Source organism: Crocodylus siamensis, chromosome 4 (genome assembly GCF_052110815.1).
Source record: "Crocodylus siamensis isolate JL-2025a chromosome 4, ASM5211081v1, whole genome shotgun sequence".
NCBI lineage: Eukaryota > Metazoa > Chordata > Crocodylia > Crocodylidae > Crocodylus > Crocodylus siamensis.
In genome coordinates, this window is record NC_143398.1 from 94892201 (window position 1) to 94906739 (window position 14539).

At 41.0% G+C, this 14539-nt stretch overlaps 1 protein-coding gene across 10 annotated transcripts in view; it reads right to left on the reverse strand.

The window, feature by feature from the left end:
• The window catches only part of TNRC6B (trinucleotide repeat containing adaptor 6B), a 198236-nt gene that overhangs the window by 21208 nt on the left and 162489 nt on the right, over positions 1 to 14539 (reverse strand). For 8 of the 10 annotated variants that reach the window (XM_090042983.1, XM_090042978.1, XM_090042977.1 and 5 more), the window contains 9 exons: positions 12815 to 12963; positions 8877 to 9002; positions 7721 to 7849; positions 6580 to 6684; positions 6100 to 6283; positions 5253 to 5390; positions 4742 to 4918; positions 1061 to 1207; positions 673 to 768 (listed from right to left, as the gene is read on the reverse strand). In XM_090042983.1, the coding sequence (XP_089899109.1) occupies positions 673 to 768; positions 1061 to 1207; positions 4742 to 4918; positions 5253 to 5390; positions 6100 to 6283; positions 6580 to 6684; positions 7721 to 7849; positions 8877 to 9002; positions 12815 to 12963 (1251 nt within the window). Of the gene's footprint in view, positions 1 to 672; positions 769 to 1060; positions 1208 to 4741; positions 4919 to 5252; positions 5391 to 6099; positions 6284 to 6579; positions 6685 to 7720; positions 7850 to 8876; positions 9003 to 11310; positions 11482 to 12814; positions 12964 to 14539 lie in introns of all 10 variants that reach the window. The other 2 variants (XM_090042986.1, XM_090042982.1) reach the window with 2 other exon arrangements.

Below are 14539 nucleotides of genomic sequence, written 5' to 3' on the forward strand. Positions count from 1 at the left end.
ATCTCATTGGATTCCCCAGGTTGGATTTTTCCAACAGTTACTCAATAGTGAATGGAGTGCCCATTATTAACAGGAATACTTTGGTGTCCTCAGCACCTACACAAGATATGGGATAACAGGGAGAAAACACGGACCTTTAATGGCCAGAAACCCTGGAGCTAAAAATCCTCTTCTTCATACTCCTTCAGAATGTGAAAAGACAACAGCAGATGTTAAAAAGAAACATTTCCCTAACAGTGCTCTTGGTTTACAAGGTTTCCAGAAGACTGCACAAGATCTTCCCTTCCCTAACAAATCATTCAAATTCTTTAGCAAGTAGTTAAGACAGGAGCCAAACAAAAAAGAGAAAAAAAGGAACCACCACTTCCTTCTACTAGATAGCCTAACCGATTCTGGATGAGAAATGCTTGCCTGTTTTCTACTCCCCACTTCCTGATCCATGTTACTGAGACCTTTTTCTTTTGAAAGAAAACTTCAATGAATGTATCTTTTAACTGTTGAATACAACTATAATGAAACACCTTATCAGACAGAAAAGCCTACCAGCTGATCAAATCTCTCAATTCCTTGGTTTTTGCAGTAAGCACTAAATATCATATTCAAAATGGCTTAAGAATGCTGAATAACTACTACACTGACTAGGCAGTGACCCTTTTTCAAAGGCCTGCATACCTGAAGTGCTATGAACGTTGGTGAAGGAATTGTCAGAGGCACTGTAGGGCCAGGCACCAGGTGAAGGCAGCGAGGTGTTGAGGGAAGAATTAGACCCTACAAAAAGGGAAGGGAAAGAAAAAAGATTGCAGGCAAATATTACAGATCTTCCACAGTATAAGTCAAGTCTCAAGACAAATCCATTTCGTACTAACACAACTAACTGTGACATGCAACAGATGTGTAATTACAGACAAGACTTGTTTGGCAGTTAACACTGTAGATGTCATTGTCACCCTCTGTGGTAATGGTTGAGTACTGCTTCCCTCCCCCTTCCCCATTTATATTAACTATGTAAAAGCTCAACACAAGTGAGTAATCACTCTTCACTACATGTCTGCATATTTACCTGTGGTGTTGTCCCGCAGAAGTTGGTGGTCAGTATCTACAATGGGAGATGCGGCTGTACCCCCCAGCACACTTCCAGGGGTCACATAGGGATCAGATTCAGGGTCAATGTTTTGTATACCTTTCCATGGCACTCCCGGTTGGAACTCTGGCACAGGAAGTAACAAAAGGTTGATGCAGAGAGAAATGAGAGTTAGAAAAAAAAAAAAAATTTGAGGATGTTTCAAAAGGACTCAAAAGCAGTATCTCTTCTATAGCTCCCTAGTGGGTCATCAGGAGAAGACTTCCTAGTCAGAATGTGTCTTGTTTTACTCTCCCACTATATTGTTTTCCATAGTTCATACATATGAAAGTCTACCCTGGCTCAAATTCATGGGACTCTTGTCCTTCTTTTACTGTTCTCAGTTCCAAATGAAGCTTCAGTGACCTTGGCCTTGATGACTATACTACATCGTTTCTACGATTTTTATTCTACGAAGTATATTTTTCACATATACACTGTACTGTTAGTGCATATAGGCTTCTGCATTTGAGCTTAGAGACCTTTTCATCAGTATTATTCAACATTGTGCATTCATGTAACTTGCCACTTAATGCAATATGATCAGTCCATTCAAGGTGGGCTCTTGGAGTCTCAGAAGAACAGCAATTTTGCCAATACAACAGTCAATCAACACTTTCAGAGACTGACACTGAACAGAATTCCTGGTGGTCTGTTATTCAATGGGTGTGTTTCACGAATGCTATAGAAGCTGCTTGACCTATGGTAGAATGTGCTTTAATAGATATAGCAAGATTCACCTTAGCTATTTCAAAGCCTGCCCTTTTAGAGCCAGAGAAAGCCTTGTGGTAGAGATCACCATGTGCTTCAACCTCTCTGCCAGAAAAAAAACCTGAGACGAATAACTAAATGGTTTGATTCTTTGGAAGAAGCCATAGGCACATCTCATATCCAAGGTATAAAGTGATGCTCTCATTGTCAGCAAGAAATGGGGGGGGAAGAGAAATATATAAATAAATAATATATAATTCCCTCCTGCTGCCCAACTTCATACTACCAGAATGAGGGCATCACTTTATACGCTGGATGTGAGATATGCCTTTGACTTCTACTTCCAAAGAATTAACCCATTCACCCTTTAAAGAATCAAACCGTATCTTCCCAGGTACACTGTTCAGAAGGAAAAAGCAAACAAAAAAACCTAAAGGGGGATCTTATCACCAGACCTCAGTTCTCTCCCACAAATAACAGCAATCAGTAAATCCATCTTTTCCTTATAATAGCACTGACTTGCTAGTAGATCCATGACAGCCACAAAGGTTAAAGAGTGAGATATCACAGAGGGATCAATTCTGTACCGGTGGGAATGCACTGGTCAGATCCAGCTGACAGTGTACCTCCACTGTGCTTAGGGACAGGGTGTTCCATTCCAAAAGCTGGAAGAAGGTACACTAGGAAGACAGGCATAGGACGACAGCTTATATGGTATTGGTGAATCATCTTGTATCAAGAAGAGAGAAGCAACACTTCTCAGAAGTTGTGTGTGTGCCCAGCTGTTCTAAAGATCTAGAAAATACACTAGACAAAGTGAAAACAGGTGTCTGCTACAGCAGGTAAAAACACTGATTGCTTGCTGGCATGGAGCAGACACTTCATCCAACCCTGTTTGTTGATGCAAAGGCAAATATGGTGTTATAGCAAAAGTCTGAGATATACTGCAGGATCCATAGGTATAGCATACTGCACTGATACCGTGCTATTAGACATCTCTTCTTCCCTTCCAGACCAACAGGGTCAAAACTGTATTAATGGGAGGCTTGATTTTGGGTGTTTCTTGGACAAGGTGGGACTCCCATGGCCAAAGCTACTTTTCCCACCGAGGCCTAGTGGAGAACACCACCAGTTTATGTTAGTTGTCCAATACTTCCATGGGAATTTGAAAGAAGCGATCATGTTTTGCTTGCAATCCCCTGAAACTGCCTAGCTGTGGTATGCTTAAGGGCATCATTTCTTCTGGGTTAGAGGAGGATGTAGAGTAAGACCTTCCACTTCTGTAAACTGGATTATTCTTTTGACATGTCCTCTGGTTTGGGCACAGATGAACTGGTACCTGAAGGAACAGGACCTGTCCAACAGTCAAATTTCTCTTATGGCCAATATAAACATAATGACAACGTGTCAAAAATAATGGCCCACGGGATGGTGCTTGGTATTTTATTATGTAGAGGTTCATCCTGGAACAAACTCCTTTGAGGGAGCTGGATCATCAAGGAGGTAGGGGACGCTCTAGTGCACCTATATGCATGCTTGATGCCTGTTCCAACACGTTCTAATCAGAACATCAGAGCAGATTAATCAAGTCTGCTGGAGCGTGCTAGTTAGCATGCTCCAGCCACCTCAATGTCGCATGTATTCAGAGCCCCAGCACTTCAAAATGGCGGTGAGGGTGCTATAAACTAAAAGATCATTGAACAATCTTTAGTTTAAGTCCCCTGCCACCATTTTGAAGCATGGGGCATTGAATATACAAGATGTTCTGGGCACTTTAATTAGAATGGCTCCTGAAAGCTGCTCTAATTAAAGCACCCCCCCCACACCAAGCATGTGTAAAGATGCCCTAGGAGAGTACCTTTGCAACTACCCAGGAGGCCTGGCTATCCCAATACTAATTAAGTGGCTGACAAAAGCAAAAAACCCTATATCCACTGGTGATGCCAGTAGCACTGATGGTGAGGGGAGAACTTCTTGTGAGCTCAGTGACAGTGAGATAGTATAAAGAACACAACTGAGGTCGTTTCTTCAGTCATTGCTGATGTAAAGAGACTGGACAGCGCCAGTCCACAGTAGAAACATGTCTGCAGTGCTGTAAATATTAGTTCCTTATGCTTCAAACATGTCACTGGCAGTGCGACACATGCATAACCACACATCTCAGGCATTAGCCAATGCTGTAAAGTTTTGGTTGGTGGCTGAATGAAACTGCAAAAAGCTCCATATTGTGGCAAGAAACAGCCAAAAGGAACTCAGGTGCAGAAGATGGGACTGCTTTTAATGCCCTCAGGGGAAAGCATAACAAGTGGCAAGGTACACGTATACCGTGCAGTTACTGTTGGCTACACAATACTTCCGAGAGAGTTTGAGCATATGAAGTGCATGCGCATCTGCACTGGAAGGTGCGCATCATTACAGCCACTCAAAGCAGTTCATACTGGATTAATGCAACAAACTCAACACAGAAAACTCCAGCTCCTCAACCATAAAACCAAACATTTATGTCCTTACAGTCAGCAAAACTTCTGACAAAATTGTTTAGCTTTCATGCACACTTAACAGTATGAAACTAAATGGTACAAAAGGATATTTTAGGTTCTCTCGAGGCAGATTAAAAAGGATTTTAGTCACAGCTCCATGCCCAAACCCAGTAGTCACAGTTCACTTGAGACTAATGAATCTGAAGTAGGTACTTCACAGTTTACGCTTTTCTGCTCTCAGCTCAACTTAAGTTTATGCTGTGAACTTAGGCCTTCAAGACACATTTAAATGTGCAAAGAAATATAATGAACTGGATACAAAAGCCCAAGAAATATATTTCCTGAAATAGTTATTAAAAAAAAGGCTGAAAAGAAAAAAAAACCTCTTGGCATTTCAACTAAGGAGTTGGAACTTTTCTTTGTGCCATACCTGGAGGCCAGCTGGCGTTGCTGGATTTGCTTCCAATCTTGTTTGTTGGTGGAGATTTGGCAGGTAACCAACTATCACCAGCAGGGCCCACATGGCCACTCAAGGGGTCACCTGGGATTATGTCAAACTGGTTGTAGGGTGATCCTCCACGGGCTTTTCCAGGGGGCACTATCGCGCCTGAGAAGCAAGAGAAAGATGCATTTAACCTGAGGAAAATGGGGAGGGGAAGGAACACTGGAACTAAGAATTTAAAAATCAACACAGGAGTACCAACACTTCACACTAGTTTTCCAGCAGTGTCAGAGGCAATGACATATGGGGAGTAGATGTTACCCATCAGCAGCTGATACTAGTGATTCGTAAAAACATGAATAGAGAAGTTAATCAGACAAAAGAGCAAGTAGAAGGAAGACTGCTCTATCGGTACCTTTCACCTGGGTGAAAGTGGTACTAAAAAGAAAAGGTTTCCTTTTGACCATTTTGGGAGAATAACCTCAAACCACTCTCTCACCATTTTTGTGCATATTGGCATCTTGTGAAGCTACGGAGGGCAGCCCTTCCATCATAGAAGTCCATTGTTTAAAGCGAGATTCTGTTCCAGCTTCTTTCCCTCCCACCATGCCATAATCCAAGACATTTGAGCCAAAGCCTGTGAAACAGAAAACATTACCATTTGCGCTCATGCTCACTCTCTCTGTCTTTGTTTTTGAATATCCTTCCAGATAAACTCTTACAAACACAAAAGATAAACAGAAACACAATGGTAGTAACTGAAACCCCTATGGATGGCCACACTCCAGGTGGCATGCAAATAATTCACCTAACTCAGAAGACACTGCCTTCATGCAACACCTCTCATTCTAAACACTCAGCCACCTCCAGGCAGATTATTTTGAAGTATCCTACTGGCACTCAACTCCAATCTGCAGACAAACCATGTTCTGCATAGATGCCATTATATTCACAGTTTTTTAGCCCAAGTGCATGGATAGACTGCACTATACCAATATCAGCTGGAATATAAATATGGCATATCAGGATTTTAACTCCAAATAACTACCTAGATTTCACTATGCTATCTCTAATTTTGTCTTTCAAGAGGTGCTATATAGATGGCTGAAGAAAGGCAGCCTTGCTAGTGACCCCTATATCACTGCAAGACAAGTTTAATGTTCTAGTATTAGTTAAAAAAAAGTCAAGAAACTGGACACTTCATAACCAGAAACAAAAATATGATGCCTAGAAATAAATTAGAAACACCAGTAGACTGTTAGAGTCTTAGTAAGGTCAAACTGGCTAACAGAGTAGTAATACTACTACCAGTACAATGAAGAACCCCATCTCATGGCAGTGCTTACCAGAACCGTATCCAGGTATTTGCCCTTTGGTCTGTAAATCTGAAAGACCCACATTCAGAGCATTGGGTACCATGCTGTCTAAATGCGGCTTAGGACCAACGGGATGGGATGGAGATTGCTTCATACCAGGCTGCCTCTGCTGCTGCTGTTGCTGCTGCTGGAGGGCACTCACCATACGGGCAATCTGCACACAAAAGAAATATGTAGGGGGAAACTATGCTTAAAAAAACCCAAATAAATAATAATAAAAAAAAACCAAAAACAAAAAAAATCAGTAGCTTAGGTAACTATGTAGGAGTAATTACTTCAGAAGAGGAGAGTAATAATGCATGTGCACACACCACTTTAAAAGGAGTTAACAGTCCTCAGTAATGACTAGACTAGAGTATGCCATATAGGCTCTAGCACAGTCTGCCAGACTGACACATTCTCTCACACACTTTGTGCCCTCCTTCTTTGACAGAACCAAGAATGTCATACCTGTTGCTCTTGCTGCTGTCGCACAGCTTGAGAAATCTTTCTCTGGCTCTGTAACAGCTGCTGCTGCTGCTGTTGTTGCTGCTGCTGCAGGAGGAGTTGACATGCCTATAAAATAAGTGGAGAAGACAGAGCATTTTCAGGCAAAAATTCTTGATGAAACTGACCACTTGTAAAGCCTTATCCACAGCTTTCAGTGAAGATGACTGTGGTTCTTTACTTTTAACAAGGAAATAAAATCCTGGTGAAATTATTAGAGGAACATGATTTGCTTTCCTTGCTATATCTTATCTAATTAGAAATCATACTCCCAGTAGCTCCATATCTAAGTAATGAAAAATACAAGCATAACCACAAATGACAAAAATATCATCATGCAACAGCTCCCCCCCGAAGGGGTTGCTAAGATTCATTACCAGTGGACTACAACAAATGCAAACTTCACAATACCTATATACGTCAGTTTAGATTACACCACTCCCCAACAAGTGTGCTTTTCCAGTACAAAGCAGCAACTGGTGTTTGTACACAAATAATGCAAATCAGCAGAACAAGACTTAGACGTGGAACAAACCTAAAGGGAGAAAGCTATCTTTGGAATGTCTGTAAATAGGGACAGAGTTGTAAGGAACTCAGCTTATACCAATAAGGTGACCAGCTACCATATTTCCTCATATATAATACTCCACCACATCCCCCAAAACCAGCTTAGGAAAATTGGGATGAGCATTATATACGTGAGGAAAAGGGTTCCCCATGGGCCTGGAAATTTGGCCGGGGAGGGAGGTGGGCTGTAGAACACTGGCAGCATTAATTGTTGTGGCTGTGGAAGCCATGGCAACTAATACTGCCTCTGCTTCCTTCCCAACCACCAAATTTCTAGACTCATAAGGAACCCCACCCCTCCCCAAATGTGTACCATATCAAGCCAGCACACAAGATCTGACCCTGCACATTATCTCTGGAGTCCCACCAATGCAGTCTCAGCACTGGCACACAGCTCCAATCAGGTATGTGGTCCCAGCCCCAGCCCCTTACCTGGAGTCAAAAATTAAGGTTTTTTTCCTCTTTTTCGGCACCTTCCAAAAATAGGGCGAGTATTACATTTGGGGGTGTGAAATATGTGAGAAAGTACAGTACTTACTAGTTGAAACTGGGGAATCTGAAGCTGGCTTAGCATGGCAATCTGTTGAGGAGACAGCTGGGGACCCATATTGAACAGACCGGGGTTCAAGCCACTGTTAGGAAACTGCTTGAGCATGGAAGCAGAAACCTGTGTAGAAACCATATTAAAACAATTAAGATACAACACATAATAAACTGCTCTACAAAAAATGAACCAGAAAGAGAAAAGGGAGGCATCTGTGGAGGGGAGCAGGTATGGCCTATTCCCAAGTTTATATAGTATTTTTGGAAAGCCATTGGATTTATTCATGCTCACCTTTGTGCATACCCAAATACAATTTTCTGGCTTGTGAGAATGCACAATCCAGTTAATTCACAAAACACCATTACCCACACTGAAGAAAGATACATTTTGGAGACAGCATTAAAACTAGAAGCATTTTCTGTGTCAGCAACCAGACAGAATCATGACAGCACACTGCTAACTCTTGCACTTGGACAAGTAACACGTGGAAACAAAAAGGCAATCAATGGTGGCGTGGGAGTAAATAATTGTGTCTGCTACAAAGAATTTATTTTCCCCATATGTGGATGAATAGCTATTTTCAAGGGCAGGGGAAGAATATGAATCTCCATTTCTTTATCCTTGAGTGTGTCTAAAATATAGAATTAAAAAAAAAAAAAGTGTCTCAAAGCCCCTACAGAGCCCATGCAAACAAGGAAGAATAGAGAAAATACATGCACTGGGGGGGTTGAGACTAGAACTCAGGACTAAGTTCACTGTCTAGTTTAGGAAGCTGGAAAGGAAATAACATGCATGGTGGAAGAAAAGTAAAGAAAACCTTTCACAGTAAAAGATAAAAGTTCACTAGGCTCCAAGTTCAGTGATAAAATACCATTTTTAAATCATTTTGTAAAAAGAGCCAGCAAGAACTTAGGACTTACAAGCCTACAGTAAAGGTGAAAAAAATGGGTAGCAAACAAACTACCTACAAAGATCTCCCTTGGAAGGTAAGAAAGAAGGGCAGTTTGCAAAGCCTTGAAGACTAGAAGAAATTCTGAGCAAAGTCTGTGGGTTCTACTTATAAAATATACCAGGTCCACACCAAGCAGGTACGTAAAAAAACCCCAAAAAAGCAGCGTATATTGCAAGAAACCATGTGTTGACTGCTTACCTGGGGGGAAAGAAACTGGGGAGGCACTTGCGCCCGGATATTGGGGGAAGGATTTAGTGGCTGCACTGGTGTGTGCATGCCCCTTGATTGTGCTGTGCTGTTTCCAAACAAACCATGATTGCCACCCTATAAAATTAAAACAACAGCAAATGAAATAAATATCTCTGGCTAATCAAATTCTTTGCAATTTGCTACATACTAATAAAATTGCAGGACTATTTCACTAAGAAGAGAGTATCTTCTGAATCCTCTGTCATGAGGGGTAGCTGTCCCTAACGAGTACCAGTCTGTCCAATTTGCAATGCTCTAGAATGAAGTTTTTGAAATACAACCTCCTGCTCCACATTTCCTTTGCTTTATTATTCTCATTTTACAGGTAGAAAAACAGGAGCTCAGAAAACAAACAGCATGCTCAAAAACACTCTCTTTCACAAATATTAATGCAGTACTTTCCCAATAAATCTTGGCCCTTGCGTTATGGGAGGTTCGACAGAGGAGCTGGTTGAATATTCAGCATGAATCTGCTCACAATTCAAATGCTTCTAATGCTCATCTAACCTGCAGAGCTTTTGTTGTCCACCTAATTAGATTGATCCTCAATTAGAGTTCTGTCTTCCCTGGTTCCTTCCTCTTACTGCTTCACCTCCACACTAGGGTCTCCAAAGACCCCTCTGTCCCCCTAACAGGTTTCCCTATTCTCCCTAGGAGGCATATGTGCCCCTAATTTTCCCACCCTCCAGAATTAGGGTCCCTAATCCTGCCCCATACCAGCAGCTTTATGCATATCCCTATTCCTTTATGCCTCTCTTTCCCACCTTATTCCCTCTTCTCTTGCATGTCAAACCACTAGTAAGATCTTAGCATCTGATGAAGTGAGCTGGTCACAAAAAATATATTCATCTCTGACTCAGTCTATAAGATGCACCTTTATCTTGCCTCATACTAGTAAAAAGGCACAGCAAACAGGTGCTGTTATGCTTGAGTGTTAATGGGAAACCATCAACCAGTCATTTTAGCTATGGACCATTGCTGAGGTGCTTGAAACTGTCATTGTACTCAGGCTGTGTAGGGGCTCTGTGCATGCCCCATATTTTCCTTCCTTTCAGCTGTCTAATTCTCCCTAAAGAACAGTTTTGTACAATGCCTTGAACATCTGTGGACATAGGAATCTGATGCTGCGCTTAAGAGTTAGTGTTAGACCAGGAGTGGGCAAAATGGAGGATCTGGCCAGTGGCCGAACTCCATTTCCCAGCAGCCCCTGTCTGCATGGCTGGGGCTGGTTTCCATGGAAACCCCAGCAGCAGCCACAGTGCAGGATCTGGGGTTTCTGCAGAGACCAGCCCCAGCAGCGCTGGCTGTTGGAGAGCCACTCCAGGACTGGGCTGAGATCTTGCGGCAGTGACAGTGTGGTCCAGGGACAAGGCAGAGCAGCGATCTGCAGCCCGTATGCTTGGGGTAAGGGCATGTAGGCAGATCATGGCTCTGCCCTGGCTCCAGAACACGCTGTCATCACAAGATCCCAGCTCAGCCCCAGAGCAACTCCCCACCCTGCCATGCGCTCTGCTAGTGCTGCTGGGGCCAGTCTCTACAGAAACCCCGGTCCCACACTACCATAGCATGGCTGCTGCTGGGGTCTCCATGGAAACTGGCCCCAGCCACGTGAGCATGGACTGCTGGGAAATGGAGTCCACTGTTGGATGGATCCAGCTTGTGGGCTGGACATTGCCTGTCTCTGTGTTAGACAGACAGACAGTCTGACCGACAAAACAGAGAAATGCCAGAAAGTTGAGTGTATAGGCCTTGTAAGCTTGGACCATTAAAATAGTTTTGATGCTCCTTCTACTTTAAACACTTCTGTAAACCATTCTATCACAATAATCCAAATTATTGTGCTGGAGATACTGTCATACCCACCTACAATTATTTTAATTTATAGTATCTGTGTACAACAAGCATATAACATTATTTCCATGGAGATTTCCAAATTAAGTTAGTTTTTTAAACATATTTTAATGTAGAAATTATAGTGCGGAATCTGGACAAAAAAAGTTCAAAAGCAAATTAAGTTTAAACCAACTGGGCCTGATAAGAATTTTTTTAAAGGACTAGATTATCATACCTAAAATACTCTAATAAATACCTGTTGCATTGTTTCTACTGAATGGCAAAAAATGCCTTTTTGAAACTAAATTCATCAGCTTGTCACACTATTGAAGGAAGTAAAGGGCCAACAAAACAAATAAAATACATATAGACAACAACCAGGAAGATGGATCTTTGATGGGTTAAAGTATCTGAAACATTTTCTGTTTATTCAGTGATGGATACATCTTGTCAGAAAAAAAAAATGCAAGAAATCAGCTGACTCTGATTAAGCCTAAATTGTAGCCATTTAGTAATATAGTAATTTAGTCTTAGCAGGTGGCCTCCTTACTTGTCTAGCAGCGAAGTTTTGGGGGTTGAGCCCTGAGCCGATTGCCCCAAGGCTGACGTTGGGTAGAGCGGAACCAGAGGGAGACAGCTTGTAGCTGGGAGAAGGGGAGAAGGGAGAACAGGGAGCCTCATCCCCAAGGCACCCATCTTGATTGGAGAAAGGCAAAGTCAGCTGAAGCAGTAGTTAGCCAATCAGCAGGAGTTGGTTAGTGAAGCAACAGAATGCAAGAAGAGAAAGATAGGGACAGTGAGTGATGAGGAATAAGCAATTTAGTTTTGTAACAGCAATTACAACTACAAACTCCTGGCTCAGTTGAGTCCCTGACAACTAGAATTATTTTCAGTCTGACAAACGTTTTTTTCTTGAACCCAAAAGCTTAATTTTTTTTTCCAACTATTTAAGCTGGTCTATTAAAAGATATTAGATTCACCCAAAGAACCTTCCTTGTCTGCCTTGTCCTAAGGAGACACTCATGTCAAAGTATTTTTTTAAGCAAAGATGGATTAAAAAAATCTCTTACTAATTTTTGTCCATTTTTGACACTGATTGTTTTCTGTGTGAAAACAGATGGAGCTAGAAAGAGTTCTTAGCATTTATATCCATCTGCACACATCATTTCTTGCATCAGCAACAAGCAGAGCTCTCCAAATGACATTTATTAATCAGACCAGCAGAGGGAGTTCATAAAACTGGTTTTGGCTTGTAACTCCAAAATGGGGGAATTTAAAATTAGACATTAAAAAAACAACCCTTACTTACTAAAACAGACAATGCCCATGTAGTTTATGCATCATTTTGCCCATTCTCAATTTTATTGGCATAAATTACATTGTATTTTTTTTATTCCAGGGGACATACTCCAAATCATAATTTGAAGCAACTAATGTTTAAAAAAAAAAATCAGTGCCTGCCTACAATAGGTAAAGAGTATGAAAAAGATACTATGGCAACATACAACAGATATGACAGGGAAAACACACGTCAAAAGTAAAACTAACAGTAAATGGACAAACAGCATAATGAATGGAAGAATCTAGAAAGATGTTTCTGTTAACCAGCAAACATGAAAGCAGAGATAAAAAGTCTTGGAAGACTATGATTATGTAGATATAAATGTAGCTTTATAACAGAAGAGTATAAATGAATAGTCAAACGGGACAAGATCAATTACAACGCCCTCTAGACTGAGCTTGGAAGCGGGGGGTGCGTGTGTGTTGGGGGATGGGACAGATGGGGATCACTTCAGCAAAAGACTGGAAAAATTCTTCTAAGTTATCTTTGTTCAGAGCAGGCCGCAAAGCCCCAGCACTGTTCTACTTTGTTCATGCACGTATTCAATCCATTTCAATGTTTCATATATGTACACTACATAAATGCGCTTGTTCTTATTTCCAGTACTATATCTTTTATGTTCCGTCTTGGAACTTTTAGCATTCCCAGAGACGACAGGAACTAGGACCTTAAAATGAGTGGATTTTGCTCTAACCAGAACGATTCATCTCACCTTCTCAAAGTAAGGCCCACTATCTGTGGTTCCCATATCTTTGGAATTGGGTGGACGAAACCCAGATCGATCCTTTCTCATTATATCGTTAAAATCCCCAAGATTCATGGCTCGTTTGTCCACCTCAAACTTCTTATCTGGGAGACCACCTGCAAAAGAACAAGAAGGTAAAACATCACTGCCTATGACCACAATCAAATCTATTTATTTCAACAGATTCATAATGGCAAGACAACATTCAGGAGTTCTGAAGAACAGAAGTCATGGATTTTTCTTACAATTTAGCATAACCTCAGATATTATTAAAGCTGACGAAGCAAGTCAAGCAACGTGTTTAATTTCAAAGATTAACAAGACAATTGTGCTTCGTAAGCATTAATAAATAATATATTTTCGTGTTAGAAATTCTAATCGTGTGTGCAGAAACATCTACATAAAGTTTCTTGCTTCAACAGCCTGACTGGGGCAATGATACTTGCTTATATTTACTTCCTTGTGTTTCACTTGGAACCCACTGCAAGTGCACTATGTTTCTAGGTATCTCTGGCAAGGAGTGCTTCTTGGATTTTCTACACATGGCACTTAAGTCTGCACAGAGTATGATGGAAAGAAAGTCACCACACATTCTAAATTGTAAACATATACATCTACAACTCACATTATCTCCTGTAATTTTGAGAAACTACACCAAATGTGTCCCTATATTTGCACACGAATTCCCTTTTCAGGGCAAATGAGCAGTTCTCTCATAACCAAGAATAACCAAAAACTTATAGTAGTGGACATGCTGTTCCCCACATATCCTTTACCAGCATATGATATGGTTCTCTGATGTATTTAGTAAAACTGTGAAGAAAGGAGGCTAAAATGTAAAGAAAGCTGTAACACTGCAAGTCACATGCAATGGCAAGGAACAAGACAATAACATCCTTTTTTACAATCACTGTATTGTTCTGATTGTTAGTCTCCCTATTTTTCCTCCAAATTAACCATAAAAAAGGAAGCAAACTCTACTTGTATACCATCTATAGCTGGGCCTTTGACATTTGTATTTATTTTATTTTGTAAAAACACTGATTCAGTTGTTTTTTCAGTATGTTTAGTTCTTTTAATTCTCTAAATGAATTCTTTGGTTGTTTTGTTTTTCTGTGGGATTTTGCAGGGGCAACAGCAGTCAAGTCTATTTGTAGCCATCAAATTATATTCAAAGGGCAAAGCCACTTGTCTTAAAATTGAACCTGAAAATGTGAAATCAACTTGTAATACGAAAAAACACAGGGTGACCAAACCCTGACTAAAGGAAGTTATTTCAAAATTGCCTCCCCTCAACCATCTGCTGAAAGCAGCACTTGTCCCATTTAAAAAAAAATAAATCTGATGAATCTCTTATATTCCAGAGGCATTCACCACAAAAATGGTATCATACTTAAATGCTTCATCATAATTGGGTGCAGTAGGTCAGACTGAGGTTCTAAAATCATTACAGGCCTGGAGCCATGCTCTTCTTTGCCAGAGGACCTGTAGTTCACAAAGGGTTAATGCCTCATTCAACTAACCATTTCTGAAACATGATACAGTCTAACCTGTTCTCAAAAAACTATTCACTGACAGCTGAATTTACTGTAGTTGAGTGATCAACCTCTTGTTCATAGGCAAAAGTGTTGAGAAGGAAGTATTAACCTTGCTTAAATCTGTTGTTCTCTGCTGACATCTCAGATGCATGCC